Here is an 18632-nt window from a genome sequence, read left to right on the forward strand (position 1 = left end):
CACGGCGCTTTGTGCCTATAGCTTTAGTGCGCTGCCTATACTGGGGTTTTCCGTGTCATTCTTTGGTTCAGCAGCAAATTAACAGCTTGTGCACTGACCCACATTTCCCTTCTTCATCTGCCACAAGATGCTCGATTGCAGAACGTTGATGAAATTACATCAAGGCACAAACAAGAAAGCTACCAGAAAGCTGTGTTAATTTCAGATGACATCAAATAAGGAAAGCAGTGTTTGTAAATGAGCTCAAACCGCTACTTCCAAGCTTGTGAAAGGCTGCTGTGAACACGTGTGGAGCTGAACAAGCCAAGCCTTGTAGGCGCGGCACAGGCACGGTGGCTCCGCACGGCCCGTAACGCCGCGGGGCTCGGGGGTCACGCCGGGCCCGCCCCGCAGCGCCGCCGGCCCCTGGCACGGCCCTGGGCACCGCTCGGCACAAAGCGGAGGGTGCGACCGGGGCCCGGCCGCGGGGGCAGCAGCGCCGCAGACCGGGAGGGGCCGGGCGGGCGCCGCTCCGGCCTCCTCGAGCGCCGCGGCCCGGCCGGTGCCCGCCGGTGTCCCGAGCGTCCCGCGTCCCAGCAGGCCCAGACGCTTGCGCGGGGAGCGGCGCCCCGCCTCGGGCACGGCGCCCGGCGCCCCCCGCCCCGGGGCGCTCCGCCCGCCCCCGCCCCAGCAGCCGCCGGGCGCCCCGCTGGGCGCGGCGCTTACGGGAGTGACGCATCCAGTGCAGCAGGCGGGGCAGGTCGGCCGCGCGCGTGCCCCGCACGGCCGCGAGCACCGCGTGCCGCGCAGCCTCCAGCTCCATGGCCGCGGGGGGGCGACAGCGACACTGCCAGTGCGCGTGCGCAAGGCGACACCGCCCGGAAAGGGCCTTTTGCGCATGCTCGGCTTGCCCGTAGGGGGCACTCCCCCGGCGCGTGCGCCGCTCTAGGCCCCACCCCCTCGCCCAGCGCGCACCACCCCCTTCCTCCCTTAAGGCGGTTCCCAGCAGTGCCGCGGGGCTGTGCCGGGCTCTGGAGGGACGTTTACACAGAGCCACCTTAAGGGGCCCGCGGTGGCGCGCGCCCCGGAAGCGGAAACACGCGCGGCCCGCGAGGCGAGGGCCAGTGCTGACGTTTCCCTGCCGGCGGCAGCTCCGCGCGGCTCCAGCGGCGACAGCAGAGTCAGCAGCGTCTCGCAGGGCGGCCTCGCCCCGGTGGCAGCGCCGGGCGGGCCAGGCCGGGCCGGGCCGGGCTGGGCTGGGCGCGGCTCTGCCCGCGGGCCCTGCGCCGCGCGCACGGTGAGTGCTCGCAGCTGTCGCGTCAGCGGGCCCGCGACTGGCGGCGGTTTCTCGGGGCGCAGCGGGGACGGAAGGTGGGCACCGGGCCCTCCTGGCCCCAGGACTGGACGGGCGGCAGCACGGGGCGCTCAGGGCCCTCGGTCCACCAGAGCTCGATGGGAGCAGTTCTGGGCCTCCCGGATCAGTCCTTGCTGTCCGAATCACTGGGATGGGGCTCGCCCGGCAGGGCCCGGTAGCTGTTTGTGGCCAGCCCGGGTGCCCGCGGAGAAGGCAGCGGTCGGGCACGTATCCAAGACTGTGCCTTCGCTTCTCTCTCCTTTCCTTTGAAAACGAGGGCGTTGGGCCATAAGCGAGACAGCTGGTCCCCCGCTGCCGTCCCGGGGGCGCCTTCCTATCCTTTGCCGGGTAACTTTTGAAGGTGGAAACTCGTAATCTAAGGTTGAGTGACGCTGCAGCAGCTCCAGCCATTCGCACCTGTGAAACAGCTGCTGCTCCCTTGCAGTATTTGATTTGAGATTGGTCTAATCCATGTAAGTGTACATTTAGTGTAACTTTATTGTACAGACTTTAAGTAAATGTCTCTTCTGCTTGCTATCTTTTAAACAGCTGTTTAAACAGCTCTTGCATTTTAGAGTTTTTTGCTTTTTAAAATCCTTTACATAAAAGAGTACTGCTAGATTAGTTAGGCAGATTTATTTAGGTTTATGCTGGGGGGCTGAGCAGCGGTAGGCAGTCTGTCCCTTCAGAGTTGCTTCATTGCTGGTTTTCTTAGACCTAATAAACCCCTCCCTAGTTCTGCTGCCCCTTGGTTCCTGAAATGCCTGTTCCCGGCAGAAGCAGAGTCCTGGCACTCCATGGAGCAGAAGGATGTCCTGGCAGCTCAGTGTGGAGGTGCCCAGGTGGCTCAGACTGTGCAGAGCTGAGCTCAGCAGAGATCTGCTCGCTGCAGCCTGGCCTCTTGGGGGGCCCTGCCGGGTTTAACCCTGCTCAGAGTGTTTGTGGGATGCTGCATTAAAGCTCAGCTCTCCAGAACTACGGATGCTCAGCATATCCATGTTCTGCATTGCAGTCACTGCTAATGCCCTCCTGGCTGCCTGCCCACCCAAGCAGTTGTCGGGAGTGTGGCTCTCAACTGGGATGGACTGTGTGTGACAAGCTCTATTAATTTCTGTACTTGGCACTCCTTAGTAATTTTGATGGCTTATGATTTCTTAATGTGCTAGCGAGAGCAGTTGATATGAAAATACTTAAACTCATCTCCTTAGCAAAGTATTTGCATTATTCCTATTGTAAGGCTGTTCGAAGAAGCTTTTGGAATTCTGCAGAGGAAACATTTGTATCCTAGGACACAATTAACTTTCTGTATTTAGAGACCCGTAGAACTCTGGAAACTAATTTTAAATACTGAGCGGTCACATGGCTTCTGTATGTTGGTCATCCTATCAAATTTCTTAGCTGTTATGTCCAAGTATTGTAGTTAAGTTTTGTCTGTGGCTGCAGTTTTAGCAGCTCAAAGCTTACTGAGTTGCAATGCTATTTTTAAAGGGTTTTATTTTTGAATTATTGTGATTTTCATAGGAAACGAACTTGAAAAATGTTTTGAACATCTGTTTTGCTGAGACCCTTTGATAGATCATATTGATGATAATGTTATTTTAGAATTATGGTGCAATAATGTGACTTGTATGCCTTGTAAGGAAGGAAACCTAGGAGTTTTACCCCTTCAGATAACATGAAGTCCTCTTTCAGCAATCTAGGAAGGTGAACATCCATACCTGTTAATGTACTGATCTGCAAATACTCTATGGGTAGAGGTCCTTAGGAAGCATAAACTAATTTTTTTAATGAATATTGAGATGGCGTGGTAATTGATATCACTTTGGAATTGCTTGTACATACAATGTACATTAAATCTAAAATGTGTAAATGTATTTATTCACATCATTTGCTATACCGAACTCCTGTACTTACCTTGGATTTATTTATCCTACATCTTTTGAAGCTCCTGAAGACTTTGTTCTGCATTGTGGCCTCAGTATTGGGGGGGGTGGTTAGGCTGGCAGTTGATTTTAGGGTTTTGTTGTTGGTTTAACCTGCCAGCTTTGTAACAATAGTAACTCTCAATTAGACAAAACAATCAGGAGATTGGCTTACATGGGTGACTTGTTTTAGCTCTTTTGGAATATATCTGGGGGGGTATATAGGAGGTGGAATGGTTTAACATGTTGACCTGAATATTCATACCCTTCAGAAATTAACTTTTTATGGTTTCTTAACTGGAAGTTGTGGTATACTTATATGTGAGATTTGTGTCTGTAGTGAACAAAAACAATCTGTTTTTCCAATAAATCCATTAAAAACTACAATGTGAATTTTGCTTATTAAAATGCAAGTATGTTTGTAGGGTTACTAAAATGGGAAATTCAGTTTGATTTATTGGAAGCTAGATAAAATGCAACCAGTAAATAATGTTCAATTTTGCTAGCAAAATATCCTGCTTCTGGTCATACTAGCTTTGCAGGATGCAGAGTTTCTAAGCTATCCTGCTTGATTTTATTCTGTCATGTAGCATATTGCTGACAAGAAGATAAAAAGCGGGTAGTGTTCTTTCTGGAAGTCTGTCTGAACTGTTTTTTCCTGGTGAATTCAATGCACTTATTCTACACGGTGAAGTGCTTCCTAATTGAAGTGTGGTATCTCTGTTTTTAAGTAGGCCATCAGGATAGCCTAAAATTAGCTTCAGGCCAGTGTTTCCTAAAAATAACTAAAAAGTAAAACTTATGCACTTTCTGGAATGCAAAGCAGGAATCTTTACCTGAAAGTTCCTGGAATAATTAATTTGTGATGGTGTGACTTGATTTTTCTTAAATTGTTTTCCAGATTCTTCTGAGTTGTACTTGAAGCCGCCAAAATGGTTCTCGCTGATCTTGGAAGAAAAATAACTTCAGCATTGCGCTCCCTGAGCAATGCTACAATTATCAATGAGGAGGTAAGTAGTGTGCACTAACACTTGAAAAGTTCTGAGAAAAAGTTCTCTCAGGCTGATGAAAAGCTTGAAGTAGGCTGATGTTATCTGGAGGCTCTTTTCTTCCTTCTAGTAGAATTTCTGCTGGAAGTTTTAACCCCCTGAGAGCACTGCCAGAACTTAAAACTAGATTTATACATGGATAATCATCTCAGACATAGTGGGTCCTGTGGTCAAAGGGTCCTTGAGCGTGGTGGCTGTACTTAGGGAGATTAATATTCCGTGGAGATAATGCCAGAGGAGGCACGTACCAAAGGTTGGGTGGAAGGTAGGCACCTGCTCTGATTTATGGCTGTCTGTGCAGCCAGACTATGCAGATGTGAACGAGGCTGGTAGAAGCTGAAATGTGGAAGAACAAATAGCTTTCAATGTAAGCTGTGCTGCCTGAAATTTGAGGAGTGTGTTGTTTGCTGCCTTTATATTCAAGCCAGTGTGTGCCAGGTTCTGGACATTTGTTTCAGTTGGTATAGTCTGTATTTTTTGTAATTAAGAGTTTGAAATTATAGCTAGGTGTATTCTGTTATAGGACTGAAAATCAAGATGGCAAACTAACTAATGTGATGGTTTAAATGTGCCTCTGAGTAAATAAATTGTAAGAAACTGTTTTCAGATGGACAAACAGGTGGCTTTAAGTAACTAAAAGGTAGGCTTATTGAGAGCTGTAGGGTTGGAACTTGTGCATAGAGGAAAGGTTTTAACATATTGGCAGCTGGGAGACAACAAATCCTTAACTGAATCAAATACAGCCCAGTATATAGCAGTAGAAACTTTTATCCTCCAAGAGCTCAAGATGTGCAAATGAGGCCTTTTATGTAGATGTTACTGTCAAAAAAATTTTTCTGTTCAAGACTTTTCACTTTGAAAAATCTTACAACTAATAAACTGGGTTTCTAACCGAGGCACCTGTTTGCCTACAAGAAATACAACCAGAGCAGCAGTCCAGTTTTTGAAAATGCAGATAGCAGGGTGTCCATCTTGCATTTAAGGCATACTTGTATTTACAGAGCTGGTGGTGTGATATGAGATTTTTTGGTGTATTCTCTGAGTACCCATTGGGAAGTTTAGAAAGTCTTGCTACCATATGAGTGGCTGTTGGCCTTAGAGCAATAGGAAGTGTTCTGTTGTTATTATTTTATATCATTTGCAGTTGTTACAATTGAGAATCCTTCTCTTCCATTATTACCTTTCACATTTAAATTTTATTTATGTAGGAACAAATGCACAGACTTTTTTTGTGGTGGTTAATCCTGTGTATTGTAAAACAATTTTTCTTTTATACTCCAAAGGTTTTAAATGCTATGTTAAAAGAAGTATGTACAGCATTACTGGAAGCTGATGTTAATATCAAACTTGTGAAGCAACTTAGAGAAAATGTCAAGTAAGTGAAATAATCAGAATGTATATAACTTTTGATGTTTGTAAAAGTTGTAATTTGAGGTTACAGAAGAATAACTAATTTATAACTTTATATTTTTTAGACACACCCACTTTACCTTTAACAGGAAAATGCAGTTTGCACTAAACATTTAGCAAGTTTCATTAAAAGAATTTTCATCAAGTTTAGCCATTTACTGCTGTTACAGGCTTATTTCAAAAAACTGTTGCTCTCATCAGCTGAGTTGTCTGATAAACAAGTTCTTCATTACTTCCTAGACACTTCATCTTCACGTGTTCTGTGCTGCCTATAAATAGATCTGTGTATGTGACTAGTACTGTTACCTTCCCTGTTTTCAGATGTGTAATTCAAGTAAATGCAAGTCTGAAAGATGCAAGTATTTTAGAAACCCGTTTTTATTCTCTGTACAGAAGTGTCTCCAATGCATGTCACTTAAGTACATTTTATCTGACAACTCAAATCAGGATGATGCTGCAGTTGCAAAAACTTTGTTTATTACAAAAACTTTGTTTATTACTAGGTTTAAGCAATGCTTTAAGTTATGCTAGTGTTTCATGGTTTTCTTAAATTCAGGTCTGCAATTGATCTTGAAGAAATGGCATCTGGCCTTAACAAAAGGAAAATGATTCAGCATGCCGTCTTTAAGGAGCTTGTTAAGGTAGGACTTCAAAATTCTGCATTGCGTCACTTTTCTTGTACAGCCTTGGCTATGGAAGCAGTCCAGTAGCAAGCCAAGCTTTTAGGTGGTTATGTGGTACCTGCAGTTATGCTTTCTGTTGTAAGGCTTCTTCCTATTGCAAACAGTAGTATTCTAATTGAAACTACTTTCTGGACATTTCTCAAGCTAACTTCAGTTTAAGCTTTAAGTTCAACTGTTCTTACTCTTCAATTGAAATGTAAAGACGAAGAATAAAGTACTGCTAGCTTCTGGGCTGTCTTTGGTTGTCCCAGAACACACCTTTGCTACCCTAATGAAGATTTGTTCAGACTACTTATGAGCCTTTGAAAAAGTGTTAAATGACAACCTAGCAGTTCATGGCAACATTTCTCATTAATTTACCTGCTTGGTCAAATCAGCACCTGGGTATCCGTTTTCTACCCTCCTTCCAGTTATCAGTGTAATCTTTTGTTTTGCTAGTCTATACCCAGCCATATGACGTCTCTCAGGAATGTATGTACCTTCTACTCGTTTCAGAAGTGAGGCAGCAATCCTAAAAAGCCTTCTGTGCTGTGGGATTCTCACGGGAAGAAACTCATCCTTAGCAGTCAGGGTGGGGTGGAGATCCTGTTTCTGTGTTGGTTGTTACACTTGTGCCACCTACACGGGCCACCCTGACTGTGGGGCTTGGTGGCTTAACACTGTTACTCTTGCAGAATTATTATGCATAACAGTAGATATCTTCCATGGGCTGTTGCTGTTCACTGTAAATCAGCAAGAACCTAAGCAAAATTAATACTAAATATGCAAAAATTGTTTTGCCCCATTGAATATGAAACCAGGCACCTAGCATGATACCAACTCTCTGTGCTTTTGAAATTTGGTTTTGCTACATATGTTAAACTTTGTTCTTTAGCTTGTAGATCCTGGTGTCAAAGCATGGACACCTACCAAAGGAAAACAGAATATTATAATGTTTGTCGGTTTGCAAGGAAGCGGTAAAACAACAACTTGTTCAAAGGTAATGTGCAGTGAATCTATTTGCATGGGGTTTGGGTTTTTTGTTTGTTTGATTTGGTTTCGTTTTGTGTTTGTTTGTTGGTTTGGTTTGTTTTTTCCTTGGGGAAGGTGGTGGTCATTGGACTCCTAAGGTAGGGTTTGCTTGTGATCTATGCTATTTCTCTTAGTAGCAAAATGCTAACTCACTAAAAGGTAGAGATATTTTTGCAGAAGGGTTCCTGAGATGAGAGGAATGGACAAAGTAATATTCTTTTGGGACAAATGGTTTTAGGACTTCTTTCAAAAATTTTTGAACTAAACCCTTGATGAAACAATACTGTATATGGATAAGAAAGATTCTTTCTATTTTTCCTCATTTAGTTGCCATCTGGAGTTAAACCATGACACTATAGTTCTCTTTCTAGGTTAAAGGCTAGTACTATGAATGGAACCTATCTCACTCCATTAATTATTTAGGCAAGCCACTGGAATTTGACTTTTGTATTAGATACCTCAGTTAAGTATAGTGTGTGGTGTGAAACTTTTTCCAGCCCCAGATTCATTGAGGAAATTTACATTTGTATTTTTTTAAGGCTAAAAAAGAATGCTAAGAATCAACATATCATAGAATAGGTAGGAGTGGAAGGGACCACAGTGGGTCATCTGGTTCAATCTCCCTGCTCAGGGAGATCATCTTAAAGCACATAGCACAGCACTGTGTGCAGACGGTTCTTGAATATCTCAAGTGAGGGAGACTCCACAACCTCTCTGGGCAATCTATTCCTGTGCTCAGTCACCCATACAGTAAAGAAATTATTCCTCATATTCAGGTGGAACTTCCTGTACATCAGTTTCTAGCAGGTTGCTTCTTGTCCTATTGCTTGGCACCACCGGGAAGAGCCTGGCTCCATCCTCTTGACACCCTCCCTGCAGATTCTTACAGTCATTAATAAGGTCCCTTCTCAGTTGTCTCTTCTTCAGGCTGAACAGGCCTAACTCCCTCAGGCTTTCCTTGTAAGAGAGACAATCCAGTCCATTAATCATGTTCATGGCTCTCTGCTGAACAAGGAGCTCCATGTCTCTCACACTGAGGAGCCCAGAACTGGATAGAGCATTCCAGATGTGGCCTCACCAGGGCTGAGTAGAGGGGCATGATCACCTCCCTCGACCTGCTGGCAGTGCTCTTCCTGCTGCATCCCAGGATATCATTGGCCTTCTTGGGCACACATGGGCACACTGCTGGGCACACATGGCACACTGCTGGCTCACAGACAGCTTGTTGTCCTTTTGTTATCCTCTTGTTACCCTTGATATTCTTGGCCAGACTTAATTCCAGATGAACCTTGGCCTTCCTTGTCTCATTTCTAGTTACTCTGACAGCTTCTATATTCATTCCAACTGGCCTGACCCCACTTCCTTCTTCTATGTAGTTCCTGCTTATGCTTGAGTAATGGCAGTTCTTTGTTCATCCATGCAGCTCTCTTGCCCCGTTTGCTTGATTTCTTGCTCTTCGGGATGCATCCTTCTTCAGCATGGAGGAAGTGATCCTTTAATATCAACCAAATCTCTTGAACCCCTCTTCCCTGCAGGGCCCATTCCCATGGGATTCTTCCAAGAAGATCCCTGAAGAGGTGAAAATTACCTTTCCTGAAGTCCATGGTTGTAATCTTACTTGCTGCCCTGCTTCCTCCTTGTCCAATACTGAACTCCACAATCTCACTGTCACTACAGCCAAGGCTGCCTCCAACCTTCACATCTCCAACAAGGCCTTCCCTGTTTGTTGGTGTAAGGTCAAGCAGCACACCATTCCTTGTGGGATCCTCTACTACTTGTGACAGGATGTTGTCATCCACAAACTGGACTGTTTGTGTTTCACTGTGCTGCTTCTCCAGCAGATGTCAGGGTAGTTAAAGTCCCCCCCTAAGTGCCTGTGACTCCAAGGCTGCTTCAGGCTGTCTGTAGAAGGCCTCATCCACTTGTTCCGTGTGATCAGGCGGCCTGTAGCAAACATCCACAACAACATCATCCTTACTGGTCTGCTCTTTTATCGTAAACCATAAGCTCTCAACTTGCTCATCATCCACCCCAAGACAGAGCTCAGTACATTCCAAGCTGGAAGGAAAAATTATCCTGTGGAAAAAAGATGCATCTTTCTTGCTTTTTTTGTCATCTGCTTTTGAGGTTCACATGTAGGCAATACCGAATGTATGAATTCCTCTGATTTCAGAATACTTTCCTAGTGCTTCTGTAGGTGAACTTTATTTTGGAAGTTTGTCTTTGGTCAGTCACGTGTCGTACGTCAGTCACGTGTTGTACCAATGAAGCTGAGTGTTACAAGAAAGTTAAGGATTCTATCCACCACTCTAAAATAGGTCCTTGCAAACGGAAATATCTTTGTTCCTCTGGAAGTACAGAAACCACGAGCTGTGCAAGTTGTAGCCTGTATGGTTCTTGATACTGAAGATTTATTGTTTTGGGTAGCTTCTAAATGCTAGTCCAATTTGCAGTATTAACAGCAGAATCCAAGAGTCCATAAAATGGGAACTTGAGTTATTTGTAGTCATTCCTAACTCAGAAACTGAAATCAGAAGCAGAGTCAAGCTGCTGTTTTCATCTTGCCATTAATAATTATTTATAACATACTTTTCTAAATAACAGCCATGCTAACATTTGATACTTGTAGTCAGTGGCCTCCGTTATAGGAAGGCTGGCTTGCCTTTGTGTCTTCTGTGTGTGTACTTCAGTGACTCACAAGCTGTTACACAGTGTCATATCAGTGGACCTTTGGTGTAACTGCTTGTTTTGGATTTCTTTTCACAGTTAGCATACTTTTATCAGAGGAAAGGCTGGAAGACCTGTTTGATATGTGCAGACACATACAGAGCAGGTAATACAGACTTTAATGATGTGGTTCTCTATCTGTAATATTTACAATTTTTTTTAAGTAGTCCCTTGACTATACCTGTCTTACAGGTGCTTTTGACCAGTTAAAGCAGAATGCCACAAAAGCAAGAATTCCCTTTTATGGGAGGTAAGCATCTTTCAGAATCAGTTTGGAGGACGATTTAACTCCAATGATGTATTGTTCCTTATTGAACGTCTTGCACTAAGCCCCATCCAGTGTTGCCTAATAAATTAGGTTTTAGTAATATATTCTGAGTTATATTTTCTCTAATCATATGAAAATTCTGCCTAATTCTGTATACTGCCAGGATTAGCAGGTAGGGATAGTGTAAGAAGAGATCAGGCATCCAGGAATAATTTGCTCCTTTGTGTATAGCAATTCATAGACTTCTACCAGACATATTCAGATTTTCAAGAATTATCTTACAGATCAAAGGATATTATTTTTGGATGCTTTTTTTTTTGTCAAGTAGAGGCAGAGGTGGACTAAAATAGCTTTTATAAAGCAGTAAATAACTTTCCTCTAAGCTTCACTGGAGGTGTACTGTCTAGGTGCTCACTTTAATTGTATTTCAGGAAAGGGGTAGTAGAACTTAGTGCAGCTTCCAGCAGGTGAGACAGACAGTCCTTTGCACTTCAGTTCACTATGTAGTAGGGGTAAATGGCTTAAGAAGGCATATTTTTAACCAACTTTTGCTTGACATAAGAGAAATTCCCTCTTGAAATCCAGATACATTTATAGTTAACAAGTTTATAGTCAAGTGATGAAATTTTAAATTAGTTTCTTTGGTAATAAAAAATTGCACATATAAGTACTTGATGTTTCTCTTTTTGATCAGTTACACAGAAATGGATCCTGTAATTATTGCCTCAGAAGGTGTTGAGAAATTTAAGAATGAAAACTTTGAAATAATCATTGTTGATACAAGTGGACGTCACAAACAAGAAGACTCGTTGTTTGAAGAGATGTTACAAGTTGCTAATGCCATAGTGAGTAGTTCTGAGAAATATAGTAACTTCTGTCATAGTCATTTGACTACAATTGATTTATCTTTATGTCCTAATGTTCTGTGTAGATTTTGCTTTAATTACTAGATTATATTAGAAATTACAAACAGGTATGAATGAGCAAAGGTTGAATGACCAGTACGTGATAATTTTTTCAGTTTGAATTCTTCCATCTGTAATTCAAGGACTCTTGCACATAACTAGACTGCCATTCTTGCTTTAACTTTTCAGTTTCTGTGCGTGGAAAAACTAGATAAAAGAACCAGTCTGATCTGGTTTCCTGTAACTATGAATACAAAACTTTCTGTGATTGTCACAAGTAATTGTCTTAAAACAGAGAAGATGATTGGATAACTTTCAACAGTTTTGATATGTAAATGAAGCTGGTGTTTCTTGTATGAGTTTAAAAAGTCTGGCTATTTGTTTGATTCTGTGGTCTTGCATGATAATATGACACTTCCCACAGAATTCCTGCTAATGGCTAACTTGTTTTCAGAGGAATGATGTCTTAAATCTCTTAATGTAAAACTGAATGGACGATTTGAGCCATTAATTGCTTGTAGATACTAATTAGCTCATTGGCTCAAGATACTGGCTAAAATCACTTGAAACACAACTAATAAGCACAAACCTATTAAATTGTAATGTTCTGTCTTGTAGATAAATCTTTCATGTAGTAATACAGTATCAGTTTTTCAAATGGTCCTTAGATAATATTGTTCATAAAATGTCCTGTTTTAAACTGCACAGCCCTTACATACTGTTACTGCAGCAAGTTCTGCTGCTGAATGCATGAACATAATGCATGAACACTTTTCAGTAAAGCAGGAAACGATTATTTTGTGTATCTCATTTCTCCTAGCAACCAGATAACATTGTTTATGTGATGGATGCTTCCATTGGCCAAGCTTGTGAAGCTCAAGCTAAGGCTTTCAAAGATAAAGTAGATGTAGCTTCTGTTATTGTTACGAAGCTCGATGGACATGCAAAAGGAGGTGGAGCTCTTAGTGCGTAAGTATTGTGGTATAACAGTGACCAACATCTGGCTATGCACAGCCAGCCATGAAAATGCCTTATTGTCTCACAGAAACCTGTTCTGTGAAAGTCACTGTCACATTGCACAGAATCTGAGATTTAAGTCGGTAACACTTAGATGCTTACCCTTCTTCTGATGGATAGGATCACCAGTTGATATTTAACATCAGAATCAGATATTATGATGTATTTTGAATAAAGTAGTGCATATTGTTATATGTCAGACTTCTGTCTTCTGAAAACAGCATCAAGCAATATTAATTCCATATTGTGTATCAGGCATTTTTCCAAAAAGATACATTGGGGTTTAATAGATATAGCTTACCTGAAGAGTTTTGCTTCTTATTTAATGCCTGAGAGTTTTTTCCAAAGGGGGAAAACCTCTACCTAGTCATATCTAGTGGCCTTAAAACTGTGATGCAAATCAAACTTCTGGATTGCCAGTGTCCAGCAACTTGGTAAAAAGTTGTCTGCAGTCATACTTACCTGAATTCCATTCTCACTGGACTTGCCATGTGCTGTATCTTGGCAGATTATTGACTAGACTATGCTACATTTTATCTTCAGCCTTGTATGATTGTTCCAGCTGCGTTTCAATGACACAGCTTGTATGGAGCTGAGATGTGTCAAAACAGTCAATGTTAACTGACACTGACTTACTACATCACTGTTTGACTTCGATATGAAGTGTTACAGTTCTTGAACTGCCATATGTATTTTGTTTTATTTATAGCATAGTAATAGAAACCTAAAGCTTTTGGTATCTTTATTTTGCTCTTGTTTTAGTTGTCATGCATTAAGTCGGCTGTATTTGTTCTGTACTGTCTGAGGACTGGAAGCTGAGTTTCATCTAAAAGCTAGTGCCAGTAATTGACTGGTGAAAAGGTTCTCAGTTTTCTTATGGCTAAGCTTTTTTCCTGTGTTGAAAACAAGACTGTCTGTTGTTTGAGGTACCTTGAAGAAAATGTAATCAATGCCTGTGTCATATGACCTCACAATATTAGGATAAACTGGAGATGATGTATTTTTATTTCTTTCCTCTCAAGTTTCTTAAACTCAGCAAAGAAAATAAACAACTTCTGTTTCTGTTGATGATTTTTTCAAAGCAGAGTTTGTATTTTACAAAGTACTAATCAGAGAAAAATCTTTTTAACTACTGTCAGCTATACATCCAAATGCTGGATGTTTTTTTCATTAATAATAATTGAGGAGTAAGATACTTCAGAGAGGATGGATAGTGTTGAGGATGCCTAGCTGATTATGTTAATAGATGGTACAAAACATGGATGGTTTTTTGAGAGACCATTTCATAAAATGTATTTTACTGCAGAGTTGCTGCCACAAAGAGTCCTATTATTTTTATTGGAACTGGAGAACACATAGATGACTTTGAACCCTTTAAAACACAGCCTTTCATCAGCAAGCTGCTTGGTATGTATGTATTATGTACAACTATACTTAAGACATTTTGAATTGGATAATGGAAAGTCAAAGTGTAATTTTTTTAATGTTAATTTCAGAGCTGTTTTCCTTTTCCAGGTATGGGTGATATTGAAGGATTGATAGATAAAGTAAATGAGTTAAAGTTGGATGACAATGAAGCACTCATAGAAAAGCTAAAACATGGTAAGTTATTCCCAGGGCCTGAATAGCAGATGTGTTACAGTGATGTAATCATGACAGGTTCTCTGTGACAGAGACAACTGAGTTAATTTGTGTTATGTGTAGACATAAAAAACTTGCTCATGTGCACAGTGAAGAATAGCTATTCTTTCTCTAGTACATATGGCAGGCAAGTAAACTGAGTTGTGTTTTTTGAGTGATGTCTGTCAGACTGTAACTGCAGAATAACTAGCTTAACGGTTCAGCATGTGCCATCTTAAACTGTTTATCCATGTTAGTAGCGAAGAGGTTTGTTTATCCATTTATCTATGCAGTATAGTATTTACCTTGTAAAAATGAAGAATAATTGAGAAAGGAGAGTAAGACCAAAATGCTACTGTGATTTCTGCTAACTTTTTTTTTGTTGTTGTTGTATTTTAGGTCAATTTACGTTAAGAGATATGTATGAACAATTCCAAAACATCATGAAAATGGGACCATTCAGTCAGATCTTGGTTAGTTATCCCCAAAATCATTTTATTTTGTCAGATTTTCATTGATATTTGACAAACTTCTGTAAACTTATAACTTTTCATTGAAACTGGTGTTATAGTCTGTGCTATATGTTTTTCAAAAGGTGAAATTTGTCTACTGCAATACATAACTACTGAACTAAAAGTTGCTATCTATATTTCTGGCTGCTTAATTAAAGTTAGCTTTGCCTATTCTGATACAGCTTTTGTTTTTCATTTTTGAAACAAGGGCATGATCCCTGGTTTTGGAACTGACTTCATGAGTAAAGGCAATGAACAGGAATCAATGGCAAGGCTAAAGAAATTGATGACTATAATGGACAGTATGAATGATCAAGGTAAAACAAATGTCATGGACCATTTTTCTTTCTCCATTGTTGAACAAGCTTATTTAGAGATCTTTTTGGAAACAAAAAGACATTACAGCATCTACTGTTACAGAAAATGACGAGAAATAATTAAGACTCTTAGAAATGGCAAGGAGTACGCATGTCTCCAACTATCCGAATAAGTCTAAATATTTAGAGATATCTTGATGACTGCCAGTTGCTGCTCTGTCTTGTGTAGGGTAGGTGGGATTTTGAAGCATTTAATTGGAAATTCATGTATTTTTACTTTTCATATTGTAACTGTTCTTAAATTATTAATGCTACACTTGCAAATTAAAAATCTATCTTAATCTTTAAACTGGCATTACTGTCTTTTTTCCTACCCACCACGAGATTTACTTGGTGATACAGCCTGGTCTCTGGACCAGTGTTGTTTCTAATCCACCCATAACTCCTGCAGAAGTATGCTCTTACCCTTGTGCTAAACCCATTAATATGGCTTAAGACCACATATGCTGAGAACATAATTTATTCAGACAATTTTTTCTGTCATGGTGATTAACATAGGAAGATAACAGCTTTTTAGTATTACTTCCTAGAACATTACTTCCTAGAATGTCTCAATTATTTATGTAAAATTCTGCATTGTCACTTCTAAAACTAGGTTTTTTGTTCTCTGGCTAAAAACTAAATTCTCAACTAGGAGAACAGGTTTGCTACCAGCTGTAACAGTTTTTAATGTCAGTAACTCAATGTATTTTTCTTTTCCACATTCTAATTGCAGAACTTGACAGTACAGATGGTGCCAAAGTTTTCAGTAAGCAGCCAGGAAGAATCCAAAGAGTAGCAAGAGGTTCAGGTGTTTCTACCAGAGATGTTCAGGAGCTTTTGACCCAATACACTAAGTTTGCACAGATGGTGAAAAAGATGGGAGGCATCAAAGGGCTTTTCAAAGGTAAAAAAAACCCAACACTACAAAACCAACCAACCAACCCAAAAGTAAACAAACCAACCAACAACACCCCCCCCAAAAAAAAAACAAAACAAAACAAAAACTGAAATTTATTAACTTGGTGGGGACATTACTTCATGTGTGAACACAGAGGAAAAGTGAAAACATTGATTAGGGAGAGGAGAAAGTGAGTTATAGCTCACTCATTTTCATGATGTTTGAAAACTTTATGTAACTGGTAAGGTCTGCACCGTTCTTCATGCCACTAATGTGTAACTTAGCAGGGAAAGCCACTGTATTTCTATGAATGTAGGCTTGATTACTACCACAATACTAACACTGCAATCTGTTATGTGGGGTGCAGGGACTGTTGATCCTTAAAGTAACTTTAAGTGGCTGATGTAGTAACTTTTGATAATGGACTCATGGGTTTGAATTTAGAATTAGAAGGTAACATTCAGATTTATTTCTAGCCCCATATGCTAATCCACTTTTATTTTTAGGTGGTGATATGTCAAAGAATGTAAACCCATCTCAGCTGGCCAAACTGAACCAACAGATGGCAAAGATGATGGATCCAAGAGTTCTTCATCATATGGGTGTGTGCTGACTTTTTATAACTTCAAGAGAGGACAGTTATGGTGGAGTATTTGAAATAGAGAAGTGAGGAATGTCATATGAGAATAACTGCATTATATATCAGTATTAAGTATTTCTAAAGCTTTCTAACAAGAATCAGAAAGTTTAGTCCAAATGCTTTGCACTTACCAGTGCTTAATCTAGCTTTTTCGTTTGGATTCAGCTCTCAAAACGAGCAATTGGAATGGTGTCTGGGAACAGTGATGACTTGAGGCATGACTGTGGTAAAGCAAATCTGCCTAAACTTCCCTTCCCTTCCAAGCTTTGCTTCAAGTAATTAAATTTGATAAGAGCAGCTTTAAATAAAGACTCCCATACCAGAACCTTACTAATCGATACTGGTCATTCCTTCAAGGTTTTTTCTTTAGTTCATAATTCAGAGGTCATCTTAAAACCTACTTTAAGCCTGGTGTTTTGCAAGCCTTTCTGTAATTAGTCACTCAGTTTTTTTACTTTCAATAGCTGTTTAAGCCTAGTTTGACAGTCTTGGGCTTCTGCATTTGTATATGACTGAAATAATGTGTGTAATTTAATGAGGCCTCAAGCAGGAGAACTGGGCTTCAGAGTTAACACATTATGTTCTCACTTTCTGCAGGTGGCATGGCAGGTTTGCAGTCAATGATGAGACAATTTCAACAAGGTGCTGCTGGCAATATGAAAGGCATGATGGGATTCAATAATATGTAAAGAAGCCTTAACACAAATGGACTTGGTTGACTTGTCATTGCAACTTCAGTGAAAGAATTTGCTTTCTTCCTTTTTACAGTGATGAGGGAGTGGTCTTTTGAAATCTTATCCAGGCTTCTCAGTTTCTACATCTAATTTCTGGAAACTATTTTTGCTTAAATTAGTTCCTCTCCACTAATAACTGATGGCACAAAGAGTAATTCAATTTAAGGAAATAAGATCATGATGTAAAATTTTAATATTCAGAGACATTTTTAATTGTTTACATCAAATGGCAGCCATTATATTTGTAAACAACCCTGATCTTTGGTTATAGTAACATAAAATGTCACAAATATACTGTAAAATAAAATGTAAGTGGTTATAAACAAGGGAATGGCCCATTTCTTCAGTTGTTTCTAACTGCCCTTTATCAGTATGTAATGAGACGATTTCCGTATTTTGATTTGTTTCTAAAGAGTGTTGTAACGCATGTTTGGCATAGGTACTGTAAGAATAGTTCAGTATCTGAAAATCTGCTGTTGGTGCTCAGGCGTGGACCATTTTTGAAGGTGGATGTGCTGTGCTCACGTTTGTACAAGACTTTGTTCGACAGAATTATATCATTCTTTCCCTATACACGAGGAATGAAGCGACTGAAAAAATGTGGGTATGCAGATATCAAACTGTCTCATATACTGAAGAAATTCTTCATATCGTGATGTTAATTAAGCATTCTTTTGTTAAGGAGATAATTTCTGATGCATCCTAGGTGGAATTCCGTGCTGGTACTGAATTTTAACACAGAGATAGCTGTATCTAACAGAGCATATTGCTCAGCTACAATCTAGTCTTAATTTCCTATAGCATTTCTTAGTATGTCAGTTGACTGTGTTGGTCTCAAAAGGGTAGAATCTACAAGCACACTTCAGAAACGAGGTAGACCAAATGAAACTTGAAATCTTGGTAAATATCTTTTACCCTTAAAGTAGGAGGGTGTATTATGAACCTCAATATACTGCAGAGTGCTTGGTTTGTAAATGGACATCCAATGCTGTTGCTTATATAAGATAAAAGCTAAATGTAGTAATTAAAACAAGTGGGTCCATTTGTCAGCCAGTTCTTTGAAAAGGTGGCAGCTACCAGTGAATATCTTATATAGGAAATTATGCTCTTGTGGTAATATAAGGTATGCTGTAACTTAGTTTATAATATGAAACTATCTTCTACTTGATTAGTGGTACTCGTGTTTAATGCATGGAGGATGCTGAAAAATCTTCAGGTATGCCATTTACCTAATACACTGCATTTTATGCATAGCATTAGTCTGTAAAAGGATCAGTTAAGTTGGATCTTAATATTTTAAATATAACAAAAGAGTCCTTGCATATCACCAGCTTTTAGGGGACCTGTCCTCAGCTACTGAAGTGGTGTGTGTTTACTAAAACCTGATTTTTTTTTAATAGTAGTTTTAGTTCTTGAGCAGTATAAACCAATGAACTATACAAAACAAAGCAGAAAAGAGTATCAAATCTTGGTTTGGAATACAGTCGGTAGGGGAGAGTGGATAGTTAAATGCATTTGATGGAAATCGAACATGAATAGGCATA

The 18632-nt window shown here is 40.6% G+C and overlaps 1 protein-coding gene across 1 annotated transcript; it reads left to right on the top strand.

Moving 5' to 3' along the window:
- Positions 1–1236: 1236 nt before the first annotated feature.
- On the top strand, positions 1237–17414 carry SRP54 (signal recognition particle 54). The gene is made up of 16 exons (XM_027670717.1): positions 1237–1276; positions 4157–4265; positions 5588–5679; positions 6271–6355; positions 7272–7376; positions 10175–10241; positions 10328–10385; positions 11098–11248; positions 12129–12277; positions 13632–13732; positions 13841–13927; positions 14345–14418; positions 14666–14774; positions 15550–15720; positions 16221–16316; positions 16952–17414. The coding sequence occupies exons 2-16, from the start codon at positions 4188–4190 to the stop codon at positions 17041–17043; spliced, it is 1515 nt and encodes a 504-aa protein (XP_027526518.1). The 5' UTR covers positions 1237–1276; positions 4157–4187; the 3' UTR covers positions 17044–17414.
- The last annotated feature ends 1218 nt before the right edge of the window (positions 17415–18632 follow it).

Source organism: Neopelma chrysocephalum, unplaced genomic scaffold (assembly GCF_003984885.1).
Source record: "Neopelma chrysocephalum unplaced genomic scaffold, ASM398488v2 Primary Assembly neopelma1_24, whole genome shotgun sequence".
Classification (NCBI taxonomy): domain Eukaryota; kingdom Metazoa; phylum Chordata; class Aves; order Passeriformes; family Pipridae; genus Neopelma; species Neopelma chrysocephalum.